The 21,846-nt window shown below is 41.9% G+C and overlaps 1 protein-coding gene across 1 annotated transcript in view; it reads right to left on the bottom strand.

The window, feature by feature from the left end:
* PIK3R3 (phosphoinositide-3-kinase regulatory subunit 3) overlaps positions 1–21,810 on the bottom strand; it is a 31,950-nt gene extending 10,140 nt beyond the window's left edge. The window contains exons 1-6 of the mRNA XM_057390556.1: positions 21,627–21,810; positions 6,700–6,811; positions 4,326–4,424; positions 2,704–2,884; positions 1,807–1,932; positions 907–1,049 (exon numbers count right to left, since the gene is read on the bottom strand). Of these exons, the coding sequence (XP_057246539.1) occupies positions 907–1,049; positions 1,807–1,932; positions 2,704–2,884; positions 4,326–4,424; positions 6,700–6,811; positions 21,627–21,732 (767 nt within the window). The 5' untranslated portion in view covers positions 21,733–21,810. The remainder of the gene's footprint in view (positions 1–906; positions 1,050–1,806; positions 1,933–2,703; positions 2,885–4,325; positions 4,425–6,699; positions 6,812–21,626) is intronic.
* Positions 21,811–21,846: the final 36 nt, after the last annotated feature.

The raw sequence follows: 21,846 nt of genomic DNA, 5'->3' as shown, positions 1-21,846 counted from the left end.
CCTTCAGTTTACCTTAATACATTTCCTTCTGGCAGAGATGCAGGAACAAATTATCTGTAGGAGGGTAAGCTTGACCAGATTCCTCCTTCACTGTCAGATTCAGTTTTTGTCATATCAATTACAAGAGCCCACCACAGGTATCAGCAATAGCAAGATTTCGAATTCAGACTTGAATTACTATCAAGAGCTACCAGAAGTAATGCTCTCTGTCTCTTCATTCAAGATTAGTTTGCAGGTTTGGTGTAAYTCAGAAATATTACATCCTTTGCTTGTTAATTGTCTTTACTGAGAATGATGCATCACAACTGCACAGGGAGATTGTTACAGGTAACTGTCTCTGGYTCAAAAACCTCCTTACAGTTACCCTGTGTGGCTCCATAAAGCACTGTGCCAAGTTAGGCATTACACCTGGCCTTTCTTCAAAGGCCCAGATCTGGCTTTTTTTACTAATACCCTCTCAGAAGGGCAATTTCAAACACTGCACTTACGKAATTTCTTAGATGACAGCTACTAAATATTGATCTTCTTTGAAAGCAACCAAAAACCGACTATGGGCAATGAGATTTATCAGATCTATGCACATTCCACAGTTTGCAAGTAAAGATTTCTCTGCATTATATTCTGAGCAAATCCACATAGAAATGGGATAAGCAAATTAAATTATTTCCTATTCTTTCCTGGTCCTAATCATAGTATCTCGATTTACTGAATTTAAGAGAGGATAATCCAGAGATTTTCCAGCTCTGCAATTCCTTGAGAGAAGAGAGCTTTATTGAAGGCTGAGATACCTTGAGGGAAGGTCTCAGAAAATACTGAGCTTCCAAAGTGGTTTATATGATGCAGTAATGGCAGTGTCAATGTGAACACCAGTTTTTCCAGGTAAGCAAACACAGCCTGAGAGCTCACCGTTCAATTTCTTTGTCATTCCCCTCCCTGCGGAATCGCTCGATGTATTCTTTGCTGTATCGCTCTTGTGAGTGGCACTGTTCYTCAAATATCTTAATTGTTTCATTAAATGCTTCAATTGCAGTTCTCTTCATCTGAATTTCCTATGTAAGGAAAGAGTTTTTCATCATTGGTTCATAATAGAGATGACAATGCAAGACTCAATTATGTTCCCTAAACTGACTGAGAAGATGATCTTTTCTCCCCCCGCTAAGTCAGAATGGGATTAATCAGCTTTCAATTCAGTCAAATGTCTGAGTAGGGTCAGGAAAGAACTGGGCAGATTTACTCCCTAAGTCAACCCTCCTCCCCTACACGATTCTCTATTAGGCTGCAAACCCCTCAAATATTTTAGTCATATTTTCCATCTTAGTTTGCAGGAAGACTGCCAGCAAACCTCTTCCCCATATATGAACTATCTTATTTTACAAGAAGCAGTCCAAATACTGTATTCACACTTCCTTAATGCATAAGATCTGGTAACTGATTCGCACATGACTTCACAAAAAGCCTGGACAAACCCCTCTACAATTCTCACAGCAGCATGTGGCAGCTGGAAATACTCAGCAGCCAAGGAAGAAGCCTGTAGTATAAAGCTTGTAGATGTTGGCCTTCTCCACAGCTTTAACTTGTACTGGAAAGTTCAGCTCCTCTTTCTTCCCTGCCTCCCACCATACCCCTAGGACAATCAGCAACAAGCAATAACTGTTTCCATCAAATCTGAAACCTCCTTGCTCTATTCAATAATTTACTAAGATTTTTCCTTAGATTGCCTTTATTAGCCTTAACAGGTTAAAATAATTTTCTTTGCTTTTTAAACAACAAGAAACAGACTCTACAAAGAGCTAAAGCAGAACCAACCTGTGATGTTCTGGTATATTCTTCATACAGTTTGTCRTACTCTTTGCTCTTTTCCTGATACTGAGCATGGTATTCTTGAAGCTTTTTACCTACTGCATCTATGTTATCTTCTTTCACCAACTGATCCTGCACATACAAAAAGCCATTAAGTCTTCAAGCAAAGCAGCTTTTCCTTAAGAGTATTCATTTGTCCACTTATGCATATTTGCATTTTACAGATATTAGCATCATGTTAATAATCCAATTTCTAAAGAAAACTGTGTCAAAATCCGCCTTCCTTTGTGCAACATGTTCCACAGCAGGAACTGGAACTATGGGACCCCAAGAGCTACGCCAAAATACTTCCAAAAACACACCACACCTTACTTTCAGGATTGCAACCACCTGTCCAAGAAAAAAGGATGCAAATTGCTTAGAATCTTAAGTTAAAGACCAGAAGTTTTTGTGGKTTTTTTTCCAAAAAYCTCTGCAGTTCTTTYTCCTTAATGTGTCTTGGGCTACTGAATAAAACCTTAACAAATGTGCTTGAAAAATTTAGATGGCTATGCACAAAGTGAGCAGTTRTACAGCTCATATGGTTAGCAGTGGCTAGAACAGTGCTCAGTGGGCCCAACAAGGGTCAAAGYGGAACATAAAAGGCTTCTCAGAGGCTCAACTCTATTGCATGTCAGGGTTTCAATTCTCTATTGGGCTCAGATGGAGACTGGAAACTTGATAAAAGGAAGCAGCTTAGATGGTTAGACAATTTGGAAGACACRAGTGAGGCCAAATATGAAAATTCACMCWTTTTTTTCCTGTTTAAAATWAAAAAAAAATTAAAAATCCAAAATKATATAGACATCTGMAATTTTTTTCTTGTTTGCACTAACAGCTATTGGRGTCTGATGAAGATCTTACCTGCTGGTACCGGGACACTGGATACATCAACTTCACATCGAGCTTTGGGTTGTACTGGGCAAGAGACTCATTGCGGTAGTGGTTAATGAGTTCCACAACTGAATTAAATGTCAGTGGATCAGAAAAGCCGTATTTTCCATCCCGATGATAGATCTTTATCAGTTTGTTGTTGCCACCCTTCCTGTAAAGAACAGGCATTCAGAGGTTTTACTGTGTCCCTCCCATCCCTCATCAGCACTGAGGCTGCTAACAAAGACACCAGTGAAATTMCTGGGCAAGTGGCTTGCACAGTGCACACCTCCACGGTGATTCTTTACACAGTAGCAGTATTAAGTAGTTTAAGAGTCAATACACACAGAATTATCATCAGATTATTTGAACAGGAGCAAAGCCCAAAGTAAATCTCTTCCTATGCGTTCATTCTGGAGCCAGCTTATGGTATTTAAGTCCTAGCTTTGCCAGAAGTTTTGCAAGGGAAAATGAGGATGCTGAAGGCTGAATAAAGGAGCCATAAGAAAACCCAAACCCATAATTTCCTGCAGTTCAGGGTCACTAACAGTGTACAACTTAGTACAGATTTATACAATTATTAATGAATCTTTTTGAGTTATGGGTGCTAATACAGGATACATGAATCTAAACAAAATGCTTTGAGGATTATAAGACGGTTGTAAATTTAGGACTTTATGTTATCCAGACTTACACATTGTAGTGGTTTCCCAACATACAGTGCTTATTTCTTCCCTTTTTCCCCCCCAACAACAGACTTTTTAGACACTGTCCTGTCCTTYTCCTGCATCTACAGTTTTGCTTCCTAAAGACAGCTGCATTCAGTAAAACAACCAAATCATGCCAAACCTTAGCACACAGGCTGCGAACTTGGAGGCAGAAGTTAAAGCAGAATTTTAACTACACCCTTGGGATCAAACCTACCATTAAGGCAACGGAATTTCACGGCAGGATCAAATACCTGCCATATCACAGTAACTCCCAAGGGTGTGCTACAAAGGCAGTGGCTTCTGTGCCTCGCCCGCTTGCCTCGAAGAGCCAGCCTTGGGAGCCTGTCAGAGGCAAGTGGCTGGGCAGGCTGGGCAAGGCACCAGAGCCAGTCACATGAGAACTCTGCCTAACTGCAGCAGACAGGGCTGGGGCAGCTCTGGGAAACCTGCCACTTGCAGACGATTTTAATGAAGAAAAGAACATGGCTCCAAGTCAATATTTCCCAAACTTTACATCAGAAAGCACAAGATACTCTTTTTACCAAGACATTGTGTTCTCTGGAGCTGCAMGCTGATGAGGTATTCAACACTCTCCCATTAATCAAAGCCCTAGTTTACAAACACCTTTTACCTTAGCAGCTCTGAAACTATGAAGCACTCCTGTGCAGCTCTCCTCCCTGAGCCCCTACAGAGATCCTCAGGGCGGTGTTTAGTGAGGGACAGGATTCAATGCACAGAGCAGTACTGTTAGACCTGGCTCTTTATTTGCTTGTTYTGTGATGTGCAGAACTGGGAACATCTCTCAGCTTGAGCCACAGGAGCTTTACACAGCCAGGGCTGTCACTGGCATGGCAACAGCTCCTCGGGGTTTTGCTGAGGGGACCACAAGTGCTCAGTGCTCACCGTAGTGTCAGAGTGTAGTCTCCCTGCATCTTGGTCGATGCGTCGCGCACCAGGAATGTTCCATCTGGCATGTCTCGTAATTTGTCATTGACTTCTTCCCTGGGGAATGGAAAGGGAGGCAAAATTAGAAGTGCTAAGGACATGATCATCTTTGCCACAGGTAAAACATCAGAGCCAGCAACACCAGCAGAATTCAATCTCTTTTTGGAGAGCACAGGCTCTTCATTTTTTTAGGCCACCTAAAGCAAGTTCCAACTTGCACAGCTGTATTAAAGAAAAGTAGCTGCAGTCAACTGCCACTTAGGAAGGAGTCTCTGTTTAAACAACAGTGGCAGCTGYGACTCAGTTCACAACCTTTCCCTGTAATCTGCTCAGGTTTTAAAGTCCACACTGGAACAGGTGCCCTCTGAGAAGCCGGTTCTGACCTCTTAAGAYATGGTCTCTAGAATCACAGCTCAAAGGTGCCTAGAGTTTAGCACAGTTTTAGTCTCAAGAGGCTCATTATTGGCTTAACTCTGATCTTATTTACAGCCCTTTAAAACCACTACAACCTTGCTAGCTTCAGTGCAACTYTTCCTTATTTACAACTGAGGCAGAAGGATACTCAGTCCAGAGCTTTAAGCTAAACCAAGAAATCTTTCAGTGAAAGTAAGCACCTGTRAGCACTAAGAAAATTATTTCAGCTGAAGAGATATGCATCTTGCTTATGAGCATTTCACCCAGATTTTGTATCTCACCTTGTAAGAGCTCCCTCAAAGGCTGTGGAAGCACTAAGCACTTTTTAATACAATCATTTTGAAACTAAAAGATAGCCTAAACATTCTTTAAGTGCTGTAGGAAGCCTAGCTGAATCTTACAAAGAAAAGTCAACAGCAGGTTTTTCTGTTCAAATACTAAGGAACAAAAGTACTCAAAAGAATAACAAAAGAATAGCCTTARCTTTGATTTAGCTACCTGAAAACTATTCTTTTAGTAAAACTGACTCCTATGGAGTATCACATGCATAACCATTGACTCCTGACAGACCATTTTACAGAYTGGACCCAGTTAACTCCTTTTTGAACAGATAGATACCACCTAGAGGCCTGCAAAATGTACCCTGGAGCTCATGACAGAATTTTCAGCACAAGCTYTTGACTGAAGAACATTGCTCCTGTCCTGCTAGCTGATGAAGCCTGTTCCTGCACGCTGCCAAACCAGGGTCATAAACAATCCCATCTTTASAGGAGCGTGAATCAAGTTTTAATCTAATAAAGCCACTCCAATGCGATTTGTAGTGCATTAGATCCTGCCATCATGTGCACTGGTAACTGAGGGACAAATCCACAGTCAATAAACTGATACCAATATTGAGCAGTTTTAAACAAACTCTGCCTAGTGGGTTTTGTGATCAGGTTTTGCCAATCTGCTTCAACTTTAAATTAACAGAAAAATATCTCTGCCAAGGCCCTTCAAAAGCAAGATCTATGAGGGTTTACTTTATAAAAAGATAAGGGTAGTACAATAAAGATATGAAAACTTTATYTCCCTTCTCAGAACGTCAATGAGCKCATGTGGCAAACATGCTCTTCTTGCCTCTATCTGCCAAAGTTCTTCAAAGTATTATGTGCACAAGTTTGAGCAATTCCTGATCACACTCCCAGAACACTTGCCTGTCCTCTTACAGCTTCATATTCTAGACTCTTCAGAAGGGTAAGAGATGACTGAACACTTCAGTTCTTTTATGCAATTAGGTGTATAAAAACAGGCCTTTCATTTTTTGAAGGAAACCCAAGCCATCTATTTTCTCAAGTGCATAGAAAAGGGTTTTCTTAAGAGGCAAAACTTAATTTGTTTGGTATGYGTGTCTATCATCTGCTCAGTTTAGCTGGGTGATGGTTAGCATTTGTACAAGCTCTTTTTTATACCACCATGTAATAGAAATTAATACAGATGCAACGTTAAGCAGACATTAAAGAAACAAAAAATAAGAATRCAACTCCTTTTATTCTGAAATAGTATTTTTATACTGAAATTTTGCTGAACTGAATGTACCCCAGGACTGTATGCCTACAACACTTAATTGAGTATCAATTCAGAAAYATTTTTCTTCTTTTTAAAGATTGTGTATCTGGACAAATTTAGAAACTCAAAAAATAATGCCACCAAGACTGGCAATATCTGTACCAGAAGAACAGCAACTTAAATATCCTGAATCCAGCTGAATACTTTCATTTAGGTGCTTTACCAAGCACTGTCCTAAAGCACTCCCCATCTGTAAAGTGCTGCCTGAAACAGGCATGTTCTCTTTGTCTTGGATTCTAGCAGGCTTATCCTATTYTTAACAACATATATTAATACATTTAAATTAATATATTCTAGCAATATTACTTACCTTGAGATGTCCCCCCAGTACCATTCTGCTTCCTGCAGAGAGAAACTGGAATTGTCCTTTATTCCATTTGTATTGACTGGAGTCATTGGTTTGGGGGGCTTTGGAGGAAGAGCTGAAAATGAAAAACAGATTAAGAAAAGGTAAACAGGAGAAAATAAATTGTTAAATCAGTAAATTGTTAATGAAATATGATAGTAAAAAAACAAGAGAAAATGCGCATCTTGAACCCAGCTTTCAAGCTCTCTCAAACCAAATGGAACTGRTAATTATAAAGGAAGTCTGAAGTCAACTGTTCCACTGTGATCCCAGATTTTCTAGTATCAAACACTCACTGGAGGGAGGGGAAAAGGAAGGAGTATGCGGAAACATGAGTTTTTGTTAAAAGAAGACTGGTGCAGGCACGACTACAAGGGCAGGTGCCGCCTAAAGCTCCAAACAAATGACAAAGGTGTATTGTGCTAGAAAGGCACAGCCTGGAGAGCACTGGGCACCACTGTGGAAAAGCTCCAGTTGYTCAGGCATCGCCAGTCCTGCAGCCAACCCACAAGAGCAAACAGGTGAACTCTTCAGAGGGAAAAACAMTGCTAGAGAGCAGTGGTGGCTGGGCAGGGCTGTATCTGTCACAGACCCAAGGTTCATGTTCCACAGAGGGTTTGTCATTTGGGCTCCTGTTTGGAACAAAGGCTGTGATTCTTTGAACAGGACAGGACATGAGGTGATAAAGGAAGGGRACAGGGATGKTGGGTAACTATTGGAGTGCCTGCACCACTTTGCATAGCTGTAGTGTTTACCATAGGAAAGGGGATGAAGCCCAACAGAAAGGCAGAAGTGCAGAAGGGCTTTCGCTTCCATTCTCAAAACGGTTGCACAATATAAGGCCACACAAAACACCAAAGCTGTTTCAGTTTGACCAGTTTTTGCTCAAACAACTTTATCATGAAYCTGACTGTAAGCCCTGAATCAGTAATTCAGCAGCCACAGGCGCATTCATATACTGGGAGAGACTGGTCAGCAGAAATGTATTATACATTTTCTTCCTCATTTGCTTTAGGAAAGGTGTCCTGAGTGCTCTCCCCAGTTTTGCAAAGACTGGATGCTTCATCAAGAACACTGCCACTGGAACTGAGCATTTTTTAGGCATCTCATGAGACTGTTTTACAGAARGACAGGTCACATTCACAATCAGAGTAAGAAAGCAGCTCCACCACATTGATTTGCTGCTAGCACGCTTCTAAGTCAGACCCTGAACATCTGTGCTTCCAGCCCTGTGCCCTCGCCATCAGATTACACAAGCACCAGCGAGCAGGGCTGACACAGTGACAACAGCCATCTTTCAGATGCACAATCCCCGTGTACACACAGAAACACAAACAAAGGCAGCAGAAAGAAGATTTTGATCTCCAGCTCCGGCACGGAATGGCTTAGCGCTGAGAGGTGTGCTACTTGGCACCATCCATCTGCTCACCTCCGAGCCACACCTCCCACATTAAAGAAGAGAAAACAGGCTTCCCACTGCAGTTCCAAATACCTTTTCATGCTGAATATCCAACACAGTAACTTCACTGTTCTCTGACAAACCAGTAGATGCTTTAATTGAGCCAATCTAAACTAAATCTGAACCTTGACCCAGACGTTTGCACCCTGGGGTTGCTGACCAAACACCTGATTCAGATAGCAGCATTCATTCCGCAGGCCCGAGCATTAAACCGTGGCATACAGGTTCTTTTTATGGGGTGAGCTGGGAACTTTCAGGTGTGCACACATCCAGTGAGGCAATAACAGGTCTTGTTGTAAAAGGAAGGTGAAAACTTTCGGATTCAGTGAAGTAGCTTCCTGGTTAGGAAGCTTCAGTTATTCCTAGCTCAACTACTACGGTTGTTTGTGCAGCACAGAAGTATTTGCACAAAGCGCCATTGAGAGTAAGACATGGCTCTAAACCTACTCTGCTTGAAGCTCCCAGCCCCATTCAGGGTCACAGGAACATATATCCAGGTTAAGCCTGCCGAATCAGTTGTATTCAGTGTGCTGTTCCGCTTCCCCCATTCAAAGTTTCTGAATTAAACAATGTCTTCAGGTCCTCCCTGCTCCCAACATCACATCTGGGACAAGACAGCTACAGCAGTTCTGAGTCTCATCAGTGTCTGCATGTGACAGTAAATTTGAGTTGTAGATGTTSTGACCCACTCCTGAATCTTTTGTAGGCTTGGAGTCATCAAAAGCATATTAAGTTTTACATAAAAAACATACAAGAGTGCAGAGAGTTCTTTGAAAACTGTACCAGCACCTGCAATTATTTCAYGGGGTCTTTCAAATTAAGGCCTGGACATATTGAAAACTTCAAGGTATTTTACAGTGTAAAAAGCCTGTTTTACACTGGTAATAGGGGCTTTCCAGAAGAGGCTTTCAAGTGTTCTCTAGGATACTTGAGTACTTCTCTAGCCCTCCTTGTGAGATTAAGTCTTGCTCCTTTATACACTGTGSGATTATTTAGCAGCTTTGTTAGGGCTCACTCCAAAGCACTGGGTACAGAAAAGCAAACTAACAAAGACCAGAAAACTAAGGAATGGGAGTTTGGACACAGAGCACTAGACATTACACCAAGTGCCCCTGCTACAGGTGRGAGTTTCTCTTTTCCCTTAACAGGCAGATATCAGTTCTCACTATCAGGAGGTTGCCTGCAGAACTTCATTCTGCATGAGAAAACTGGAAGGAAATTCTTTCAGGGAGAAGAATAAGACTTGGAGCAGTTCCTGTAAAACCTGACTCATGGAAGCCAGTCCTTTACACAATAGACTTTTGAAAAATGCTTTTTAATAGCTTGCACATTTTAAAAATACAAAACTATTTGCAAGGGTGGATCCTGTTTCCAGAGAGCTATGTATCTAATTCTTTACTTTCAATGCTTTGAGCTCTTTGAGTCATTATAGCTTTTCCCCTGTACTGGAAACAGAACCAGGTCCTTGCTATCGCTTTACCCCACAGACCAACATGCCCATCCATTTCAGCATTTCTTGGCTACTCTCTCAGCCCACRGACTGTAGCCTGTACAAATGGAGAACATTCATTAAGGTAGTTAAAAACTCTCACAGCCTAGCCTCTGTGATAACACCAGGGGAGTATTTTGTATTAGCATGGCAAATCTACTGCAACAGAGCAGCAGCCACCACACTGCTGGTCTCATAACACTGGCCCAATGGGTAGCTGGAAGAGGCATCCTAAAACAGTTTTTGCTAGTATCTAGATGGTAYCGACAATCCTAGGAGAAATCCTGTGATGTTTCCAAGAGGAGCTCCAGAGAGCCTCAAAGAGTCCACAGATTTTGATTTAAATTCAAAATAATCCAATTTTATATACCTTACTTGATGAATATTAAAGAGCTACAATCCTAGAGTAAAGTAAAATGAGACTGGCTTGAAGTCAACAGAAACGCTTTCAAGAGCAGCCGTGTTTCTTTCCATGTCACTGAGTCCAATTCTGATCTASCCACAGGCACAATCTTACTTTATCTCAAAACCAGCTCTGATTAAAGTGAATGATCCTGATGGTTTCTTGCCTCCTTTTTCCTGGGAGAGAAAGAACACTGATCACAAGTGATTAACAGCACAACGGATCTATCCGTTCTMATAAAGAACTTTCTCTTAGCGCCACATATACAAGCATCCTTCCCTGCCATGTCTCTAGGACATAGCTCTTTCCAAAACCCAAAAGGTGACATCTCAGTTGTACCCTTCTATTCCCACATGAGAACATTCCAAATATCAGGTTCAGCCCTCAGTGACCGCCTGGCAACGAGAGCAGACTGGCTCTCCCTCACGCATTCATGGGCATATCTGGTTTTAATTTCTTTAGCAACTCTAGTTCCCTCTTTCTAGCTTTCCCAGGCAGACTAGCTTGAGCTAAATCCCAATCCCAGCTCAGTGTCACTTAGAAAGGGGAAATAAAAACGAGCTGGTGATGGAGCAGAGGGATGGCAGCCAATGTGTGCCGGGCGCGGGATCGGATGTTGCTGACGTCAGGGCCCAAAGGCTGCCGTGCCATTTCCAGCACGTATCTTCAGCTGAGCTGCTCCCAGAGCTGCTGCCCAGGGCCTTGGAGAGGAAAGTCTGTGGATTGGGATCTGCCAAAGGTAGTTTTGGGATGCTCTCTTGACTGCACAGAATTGTTTTTTGAAAAGGCGACTCGTGACTTTAACTGACTYGATTCTCTGAAATTCAAAGCKCCTCCAACACCAAGGCRAGCAGGAAAGCTGGCAAGTGTTCGAAGTTCAACACCGCTGTATTTCTTTTAAAGTCTCTCGTAAAAAATCGTAGGCTGTATTAATCCTGAATTTAATTCCAGCAAAAGAGGCTGTGAGTTCAATGAGATACACACGTTCCCCAGTSAGGTTCTGAATAAAAAATTTTACAAGTTTACATGATCTAAGAACCACCGAGCCCTRTGTGTGAGGGTTTTCAATGGCACTGATTCAGGAGTAAAACAGGAAGAATGCCTCGGTTCTCCAAGTGCTACAACCCATGCAGTATCCAGTCAAGCAGCCCGTTTCTTCTCTGGCTGCAATATTTGTGTACAAGACCAACCTGCCAGTTAACGAAACTCTGATTTTTAGTTTTAAGAGAGATGCCACTTARTCTAAGAATGGCTCCATAGCTTATTTCTTCCAGTATTTTCTGAGAGCTTCAAGCCAGATACTTAAAAGCATAGCAGGTTTGAGTGCAGCATTAAGTCTACCATACTGTTAGAAATAATCACAACTACCAAGTATTCTGATAAAGTCAATTTTAAGTCCCTCAGCACTTCCAKGGGCTTGTTTACTAGCCTTCTTTCTGATGCTCTCCATCTACTCTCCTTCCACATTGTGACAAGCAGAAAACAGATCAGAGGCTTTCCAAGACAGTTACTCGGCTTCAAAAAGGCTGATGTACAGTAGATAGCCTGCAAACTGTAATATAAAGCTCTACAAAGTGTCATTGCTATGGAAACATGCAAGTAATCTGTGGTTAGGCCAGCTAACATTTTAATGACATAGTCCTTGAGGAGAGAAGGGTTTTCCCTTTGGAGATATAGATGAAGACTTGGAATGGAAAAGTAGGCTAGCTTTTTTGAAGAGAAAAATTCTCCCCAATTTTTAACTGCTCTCTGCCGTCTTACTCAATTTCCCAAACACTCTTCTCAATTTCTCTAACACATTTCAGGCAAAGCCTCAAAATCTTTCCCTCCCTCAGGAGCCCTGTACTTGTCCCTGCTGCATGAGAACCCCTCAAAGACATCTGTGAAAAGAGCACAGGCTTCTGCAGAGGTTTTCCAGCTGACAGAGAGAAGGGTTGTGCACACCTGCTGACAGCAGCTCATTCCCCACCACCGGCAGGTAAATTATCTTGGCAGCTCCACATCTCAGTTCTCTTGCCAAGACCCCTCTTGCAGAGCATTGAGCACCGATGCCCTTCGAAGCTGCCCTTCCTCAAAGGGCAGCAAATGTGCATGGAGAACTGCTCTGGGAACGGGGAAGGAAGCTCCTGATGGAATTATTGCTGGCCACAGAACCTCAGGCATGCTCACATTCTCGCTCTCCTCCCCCAAAACAGGCGGGATGCCAAAGAGTAAGACATATTCAAAGAATTGAAGTCTTTCAATATCTCATTACAGAAAACAGCAGACAAGTTGGCAGAAAGCCAGGCAGGCTTCCAATGAAAACACTCCCATTTATAGCTTTGCTTGTGTTTCTATGAACTTTCATAAAAAACAACACCTTTAAGAAATATTTCAGTTTTGATTAATTGGCTTTTTTGATAAAGATCTGTTTTGTTTGAAAACTCCCCAGTTATCCAACCCTCTCCCACACCTCCCCATTGCTGTTCCACCTCCTACAGCCTGCCAGGCKTCTGCTGCACTCTGCTCCTCATAAACATCCACAACTACTGCACAGGTTAAAAAATTATCTGCTCTGGGACACCTGCAGAACAGTGGACAAGGGCAGTGTGTGAAGTGGCTGGCTCAAATTCAGCATTCTTTTGGGCATTTCAAAAGCATCTTTCTCTACTTTGCAAACCCTATTACTTCATGGGCTGAGACAGAAGAAATGGAAGATACTCACAGTCATATAAATGACATGGGGATCTTTGACTTCTGTACTAATACACAGCTCCTCCCCTTCATTCCAGCCTTTGTCTGAAGGTGCAAAGCCAAAATAACCTCAGCTTTCCAATTATTTTCACTGCTCAATCCTTCCAACCTAGAGCATACAGCAGTGTCAGAGGTGCCATGATCAACAGGGTTGAGGTTATAGTCCCAAAATTAACATGTGGAGGATAAAAAGGATTAAGTCCCCTTCTACCTACCAGGCATAATTAGCACACGCTTAATAAAATGGAGAGTTTTTAGAACTTTTGCCATGTTTTATAACTCAAAGATTGTCACTACCCAGCATCACATGCCTGGCTCACACAAGGAAAGGAATAASTTTATCATGTAGCCAGCAGGCCCAGGCTTTTGCCAACTCTGGATGAAAGTCCGTGACAGACATTTTATTGCTATGAAAATTTCAGATATTCAAGAAGAAYACTGTACCTTACAGTATCAAATATCAGGTCTAGAAGAATATACATCAAAAGTAAATGTGAAATGCAAGGAGCAAGCAGTTTCTCCTTTTTTCTTCCTAACTAAAGCAGCTCCTYATCTGCCTTCACAGCAGAAACACCACAGCGTGTTTTCTACTCCTCCACAGGCAGAGTCTTCAAACCACTATTAAAAGTATTCTTTGGTCAATATGTGGAAATAGATTTTTTGATAAGAGCAAGGAAAACACAAAATTCAAAATAAGCAAAGAACTACAGTGATSGAGAATGAAGAACTGGCTTTTCATTGTGGAAGAGAGGGAATGAAGTGAGGCCCAAGCAGTGACAGCTATGGCTACGAGACATACCAAAGCCAAAAAGAAAAAGCTCCTTTAAAATAATAAATATTTTAAATAAAAACAGYCCAAGGCTGTTTCCCTCAGATATTTCAAAGACTAAACATCCATCTAGATGTCAGGTACAGACCTCACAGGAGAACCAATTCACAGAAATAATTGSTGCTACTGAGAAGTTTGCTGCACAAGAGGCTATTTAAAAATAGTAATAATACAGCTGCAAATGCATATGATTCTTGCTGCTCTAAGCAGCATTTTATGTCAGCTTACCATTACCTCCATTTTTTTAGAGCAATATGCAAAATTGTTCCTCTCACAGTACTGTCCTTGTGCTACGTCAAACCATTTTCTAGCTTTCACCAAGGTACAAATATTTCAACACTGCTTAAATTGCTAAGAGTGAGCCATCTAAATCAAGATCAAAAGGTGCATTTTAAAATCAAGACTCGAGAAGAAATTTGAAAGTAAAAAAAATATTCAGAGAGAATCTGTTGTACACTTTGGCATGAGTCATCTTTTCTAAGAACCTTGATCTTGAAGGARGCTCCACTGAGGCAGAAGTCCTGATCCAAGGGATCCTACGCAGTGCCTGCAGCAGAAGGGGAGATTCAGAGCAGACATGGAATAGTCAAGCCTGGCCGTTGCTCATGCTCAAATCCCAAGGCATAACAAAAGAAAAAGATTCAATCTCCTTGTTCAGTACATGGTGATCTTCAAAGTATATTAATGAAATCCATTTCAGTGCAGCAGCTGGACTTCTTTCACTGCCCCAAAACTTCTCAGTGAGACTATACTGTACCCTTCAAAACTGAAAGGATCTTAAACAYTCGTCTCACTGATTCAAGCTGCCTTGTATCCTTCAAGAGATACAAGGCACTGTTGGAGACAGGAGATGAATCAYGGTAACGAAGCTAAAACCACCAGAGGTTTCTGATTTGACACTTGGGAGCAGTTCCTTAAGGGCCAATGATGTAGATTCTGACAATGTCCCCAGGATGCCTACACAGGGCAGAGCAGCAGAAGTACTGACAGTCTGGGAAATTCAATGTACAAATTCAGCTTATAACAGACAACAGAACTTACATGCATAATATAACAATGAACTTCCCATCCATCTCACCTCTAAGATATTTTCTTGGGACAGGTGTTGAGTGCAAGCCCTACTGCCCACACTCAAAAAGCCCCACATGTCAACAGTGAGCCAAGTTCCCCCATTACAGCAATTTTTCTTGAACTCATTGCAGCAGCTGTGGCTTCAGGGGTTTTGTTTGGGTTTTTTGATGGGAGYGATGCAAGGAAGGAAATAATTCCTCCAAAAGAAAAGATGATTGTGTGCGACATCAGATTTTAGAGATTACAAAAGCTGAAAGTTAGGATGAAGCTACAGAAGATAAAAATGTGAAAAAATGGCTCCAGTAGAATTTCTTCTTTCAAGGGTTAGAGGAAGAAACTAACAGGGAGTAAGCAGTAGTCAATWAAAGGAAACAGCAGGATTATGTTTGGAAGGAGAAAACTGACCTGAAGTACAAGAGTCACAATGTGACACTGAACCAAAAGTCATGTTATTCTGTAGCAAAGAACAAACAATATTAAGGGGATAAGGAGCAGATTGGTATTTTTATAATTCTTCCAAACCCACCAACTTTTGTGCAGAGAAATGTGATGGYTTTGAAGCCATTTCTAGATAACTATGTGTCATTTTCAGGGATATGTGCTTTTAGAAGTAACATTCCTATGAACTATCACTAAAGTCACAAAAACTGGCAGTCTGGGTGAATGCTGGAAGCAGTCACAGGCTGAAGCAGTTGAAGTATTTCAYCTCCTTTTTCAAAGTGCTCTAGATGGAAAGCATCCATCTTGAGTGTGCTGCTGGTCTCAAAGCCAGTGAAGATCCTGGATCCTGCTCAGCCACAGGAAAGCTTCAGAGCTCATTGTGCTCCCGCATCAGGATTCACCAGGCAGCTGGTTGGTGTTCAGCAGGGCAGCTGGAGTCCTTTTTGGAAAGGGCTACAAGAAACACCACCTGTACTCTGCCTTTTTTTGTACTGCATGAATCCTTATAAAACTCCCTGCATATAGGCACTTTCCTTCAGAGCTGGAAAAACTTAAGATACTGTAATATATTCACTGAAACATTGAGGAATCTTTGTCTGTTGAGTGGAGGACACAGCAAAGATGAAGGACAATGAAAATATCTTCTTTAGAAGTTACATCCACACAGTGTTTGGGGACCCAGCACCAGCTCATGGCTGCAGTTTATATTATGTGGAGAAGTGAATTCTTGCTTACTTAGCTATTGTGCAGATTTTAACCTGTCAGAAGAAATGAGATAAAAAGCAGAAGAAAAAAAGACAATCTGACTCATTTCCATAGGGGCACTTAGTACATGAGCAGAGATTGTTCTTTTAGGCATTACTCAGCAACCTACTTTACAAAAATGAGTTTCCCAAAAAATCCAGCTAGAACACACCTATTGCTTTAATAGGACTGAAGTTTTACAGCAACCTGTTTCAACACAGTTAACAGTCTTTCTGAAAATAATGAAGCCTAAGCTTTAAAACACACAGGGCATGCTGATAAAAGTATTCTTTATGCTCCTCTAGCTCTCTGCCCAAAAAGTGACTCACTAAACAACCAACATGAGGTGATGTAAGGCACCCAACTGCATTCAGTCCTGGGCGCAGATGTGTATGACCAGCTATGCCTCTGTTTTCCCAAGCTGTAGAGCAAAGATAAGCCCAAATAGCTTCAGTCTGGAATAAGATAATCATGCAGGCAATGCCAAAGACAGAAGTCAACTCTGCTGCTTGAGAAAGCAATAGCCCCCACAGGAAACTCCAGGAAGACTTTTCTCCTTTTAAACAGGTGAGACACAAGAAACACATGGTTCCTGTCAGGTACAGGAACCATGCAATACACAAAATTGCTTGGAACAACAATTRCAGAAATATTTGCTGCAAGAATACATGTTGAAGAGCTTGGTTTCTTCTCAGWATGTTCCCTCATGTTTTATAATGCCTATAGCATTACAGAACACAGAGCTGAACAACTCCCTTTAGCAAGCTTTCCCTCCCCAACTATTTCTACATAAACTAAAAACCTAGTGATAAACACAAATGTCAGCCTTTTAAAGCAGGCTTTCTCATCTCAAGCAAAACATCATTTCAMTTTCTATTAATGATGCTTTTTTGTATTCATGTATTTAATTGAAAGCTGATGAGTGATATTCTTTAACAGTTAGAGCCATCAAACTGAAAATGAAATGCAAGGAATGCAAAAACAAGCCTAAAAATGCAACCAGAAATAAAAAATGGTTACAGCAGTCATTAAGTGAAAAGGCCAGTAGAGAAATCTAGGTATAACAAGAACAGAACAAAAGCATTTCACACCACTGTCCTTGTAAGAGCTGAGACTCCAGTCCAAACCATTTCCGCTGATACACAGAATACAGTGACTGAGCCTTATTTACTCCCTGCTCTATCCCAAATCAGCCTGCACAAACTTCCCTTCTGTAATAAGGAAACTCTCATTCCCAAACATCTACCTTTTTTTTTGAAATATGATTTCTAGCAAGACTTAAATTTGCAGAAAAGACAGTTGAAGCTGGAGTGCTGTTGTTTTGAATACAKGCACTAGCAGAACTACTTTTTTTTAAGATGTGTAAGAACAGAACTTTYCTTTGATAAGCTTCTGGAGTCAGCTCAGATAAGCTGAAGGACAACAYTGACAATGCTATTCAAATTTGCATCTGTTCTCCCACTGGAAAACTAGTCAGGCATAGACAGGCAGTGTTCACCTACATCTGGCTACTGTGTACCACAAACCCAATTTGAGAAGCCACATTCAGTTTCCACTATAACACTGATAATGATACAGCATGCCTGGTATCCCAGTAAACACTGCCCTTGAGCTCAGAACCCTGTGTTTTCCAAATTACAATTATGGTATCACTCCCCTAAAATAAGGGTTGTCAAATTATATATGAGAATAAAATAGAAACTATAATGAATAAATACAGTTTTTCCTTTGAATACTTGCCTCACTCATACACTGGCAATGCTGCTTCTACAAAGCAGACTAAACTAAGCAGCCYATAGATTATTGCTCCCCCCACTCAATTACCAAAAGATTTTGTAGCAGCAGCATTATTACAGTTAAGAGGCAAGGCAAAGTACTATTCTTGAAAAAGAGAGCTAGATCAAATGATAAATGTAGCTGGTCATATTTCAGGGTTCAAACAGGTAGCTTCCACCTAGCTTTAGGTCAAACATTTACAGTACTATCTGTATATAGACAGAGCCCATTCTGCATTAGGAAGCCTACCTTAAACTTGTGGTTTTCTGCATAACCCACACAAATGAAGCTAACCTCTAATYTGTAGTTGAGCCAAGTATCTTTGCTGACATCTGTATCACGAATCCCAGCGGAACACTCTTACTGATTTTCATCCAACTGTGACAAAATGTATTCAGTGATTACACATTTTATCATCAACATACCTGATAATATATCCCAGATCTACAGGGGGAAAGACATTACTTAGCCCTAGTKAGGCAATACCTAGGTAGAGGTGCTTTAGATACTCTAGTTACTTTTGCAGTCAATTTGAAAACCTCTGTTAAAAAACTTAACTTCTGGCAGAACAACTTTTTGCAGGCCTGAACTGATGTTGTCAAATAACAAACTAAATTCAACCCAGAACCTATTTTCTTGTCTTTCCACACAGCAAAACCCACAGCAACAACAAACATATGAGTGAACCCCTGACAGTTTCCTAATGCCAGAGCCAGCACTTGATGCTGCTACAGCCACAATACTCTAACTTAATCCATCATAAGAAAGTTGAGAAGCTGCTATGTTAGCTATATGCAACTGATGGTCCCAGTCGTGTATTTAGACACTGAAAGTTATTTGCTGCATGTAGTATTATTTGCCACAAAGAGATCCTACCTTATGCCAGTGACGCATGTATAAATGCAAAATAGAACGCAAGCAGAAGGAAAAAGCATGAGGTGACAGGAGTCATCCTGTTGGTTATCACCACTGTGGCTCCTGTGTTYGTTGTACTGCTCTACATTATGCTTTGTGAGGCTGGCAGAGCTGAATCCCTAGTTCCACCACACTAGGAAAACTGTCCCACTCCTATGTTTAGGATGGATTAAAGCCTAGCAGAAATCTTGCAGTCCCTTTTTGCCTGACTGCCTCTGCTCGAGTTGGGAAAAACTCACGTGAGAGGCATCATGATTTTTATTTCTGAACTTCAGAGCAAGGCTTGTAGCAGACAGGCTCCAGGACCTGCTCTGAAYATCCATTTACACCTACAGCCCTGAACAGCAAACACGAGCACACTGATAAGCTGGTGCAGGTGCATTGAGGCCTGACAGAAGCTCCGGCTGCGCTGCAGGCTGCCTGCCATCACCAGATTTTATTTCTGCATTATTATTGGGCAAYGCTAAGGTGGGTATTAAGACAGCCTGCCAAGATAAATTAAAGGTCTACTGGCCCTTAACGAGAAACAGTATCCCCACCCTCAGCTCGGAGGTTACGGGTGACACCACACATTATGTTCACCTTGCTTTTGTCTTCTGCCTCAAGTTTAGATGCAGTAAAATGTAATCAGGAGCAGCCATGCGTGATCCCAGACACTTGGCTCCCGGGATCTGCCAGTGCCCGGTGCTGCGGCACAAAACCCAACCGGGGATCTCTCCACTCAAGTTGTGGGAACAAAAGAGCGCTCGGGCTGCCTGGGCAGCGGGGCTGCACATTGCTGGTCTGTGCAATGCTGAGGGAACGGTGCCACCACTCAGCCTCCCAGGAGCTCCGGCCACCGTGCTGGGAATGCTACACCGAAAACCTTCACAAATTTTTGTTGGAACTGGGCCAAATGGAGCTGTGGTTGTTACCCGGTGCAAACGCAGTGACTTTATCCCAAGGCATGCTGAGTGTTTAAGCCTTCCAAATAAATTCCTCCACACTCCCCTTAGGGATGACCTATCGTCCCAGACCAGAAAATGCTTTCCCACCCTGCCTCTGGACAGGGAAGAAAGTAGACCCGCTCTACCACGTTCTCCCTCCCTCCCCCTGCAATTTAAAAGTTAACAGTTCCACGAAATCAGGACACAGGGATTATCCCATGCATCATTTCCAGCTCTGGCTCATCTAGTTTAAAAATATGAAAGATAAAGTTACTGAACACTTCAGGGATCAGTGTAACACGAAGTCCTTTTGCTAACTGGTGTTTGGACTGTGCAGAGCCTTGATCCCTGACAAGAGGGCTCCAATGATGGAAGTACTGGCATTATTAATGATAGAAGAGCTGCTTCTTAATGTAAACTTTGAAAGGCTTCCTAAGAATTTTGCATTGCCAAATTCCTGCAGAAACACTGGAAAGTTGTTTTCTGACCAGTTCAGTTTGTCCAGCCCCTTCAAGCAGCCTCCTTGTACTAAGCCATTCAAGGGGCTTCTTTTTTTTTTTTTTTTTTCTTTTTCTTTTTTTTTAATAAAAACCCCACACTAATTGCTTTAAGTCACCTACAATGGGACTTGGGTTTTTGTTCACTTGGTACAAGCACACACGAATACGAACCTCATGAATAGTTAAAAATCAAAASCATTTACAAGAAAGATATCCTTTGAAATTCACAGAAGCAAAGCGATTTGACTGAACTTTAGGCTTTCAGGARTAACATCTAAAAATAGGTAGTGTCAGCTATGCAAGAATTTAATGAGTAGTGGCCACCAGTATTGTGTGTCTAAGAGATCTGTCCAAATTTTAAAGTGTCAGAGTTACCAAGGGAAGTGAGTACAGGTCCTTGAGATCCAAAAATCTCATGGTGATCACCTCCTCCTGTTTTAATTAAAGTACCACATACCACCAGAGAGAAAAATACAGCTCACTGTGCTGAAACAAAGAGAATAAACCACACTTGCAGATACATGCCACGATTCAGGCACAGATTGAAAAGCACATTCTGAAAGTACATGCCCCATAAAAGACACCACTTAGAAGCACTTATTTGCTATCCATTTCTCTGCAGGCTTAGGCTTTTGGTGCATATTTTACTGTACCTTCTGGCTGTACAGATCAGAGACCTGAGAAGATAAAGGCCCTTCAATTACCTTAGTGCTCTCAGCCTGTTTGACTCTTACAGGTATAGATACAGTTTCACCAGTACCCATTTATGCTCACTTTAATTCATTACCAAAGAAAGGCTCAACCTCTCCTCCTCACAAACCTTCCCTCCCTCCACAGACACAAAGGAAACTTTCTGYCCCATCTAAAAACTTCAGGCAAGCGAGGGATAATACATTTCCCCATTTTCAGCACTAGCAATCCATGGAGGGGGGGAAGAAAAAGTGCATCAAATCTTTTTGAACAAGGTTATTAAATGTTATCAAAGTAACTGTGCCTCCAGGGATGGRTTCCAGCCTGTTCCCAAGTATTATCCCCTCTCCACCAAAACCCAGCGACAAYACACACCTCATCTGTCACTGCTGGAAGAGAACTGGGGAGAAAAGGGTCTTGGAGACTGTAAAAGCGATTAAACTGGAACTGAATGGAGGTGGGTAAATCACCACCATCAAAGTGTTACAGGCACATAAAGGCACACAGGTGAAGAGGATAATAAAAGCACTCCTCTAGGAGCGAATACAACCGAAATATACGCTTTTCAATAAAGGCTTTAAAAAAAGGAGAAACGGGAGAGGGGCTGCGAGCAGCTCTCTTCCTCCTGCCTCCTTCCATCTCCCAAAAGGCACCATAAATTGCTCTTATCCTTCCACCTCCCCCACCAAAAAAAAAACAGTATTAAAATACTTTTGCCCAGGAGACAGCGAGCTCAAGTCCCTGGAAAGTTTACACAAAGTTTAACTACAGATATTAATTTCCCCCCCCCTCCCCCTCTCCTTTTATTTTAAAAGGGAAAAGTCTGCCGGAGGAGGGAGGGAGGGMAGGGATGGACGACAGCCCCCGACTCGCTGCCAGGGGTGCGGGGGCAGCTCGCARGCTTCGGCTCCCTACCTGGAGGGTCCATTTCAATGTAAAATATCAGCTCAGTGGAATAGGGCATCATCACTTCCCTCCAGTCCGTGTCATCGCGGTCCATATCCCACACCGTGTTGTACATCGCGACAGCCAAGTCCCGGCAGGGTTAGAAATAAGAGGTTGGACAGCTCGGCTTTTGATCGAGAGGTAAAAGGAGTAAAAAAAAAAAAAAAAAAAAAAAAAAAAAAAAAAAAAA

The sequence above is a fragment of the Malurus melanocephalus genome, unplaced genomic scaffold (assembly GCF_030028575.1).
Source record: "Malurus melanocephalus ecotype Western Australia unplaced genomic scaffold, MMel_1.1 scaffold_28, whole genome shotgun sequence".
NCBI lineage: Eukaryota > Metazoa > Chordata > Aves > Passeriformes > Maluridae > Malurus > Malurus melanocephalus.
This window is presented reverse-complemented; position numbering and strand designations above follow the sequence as displayed.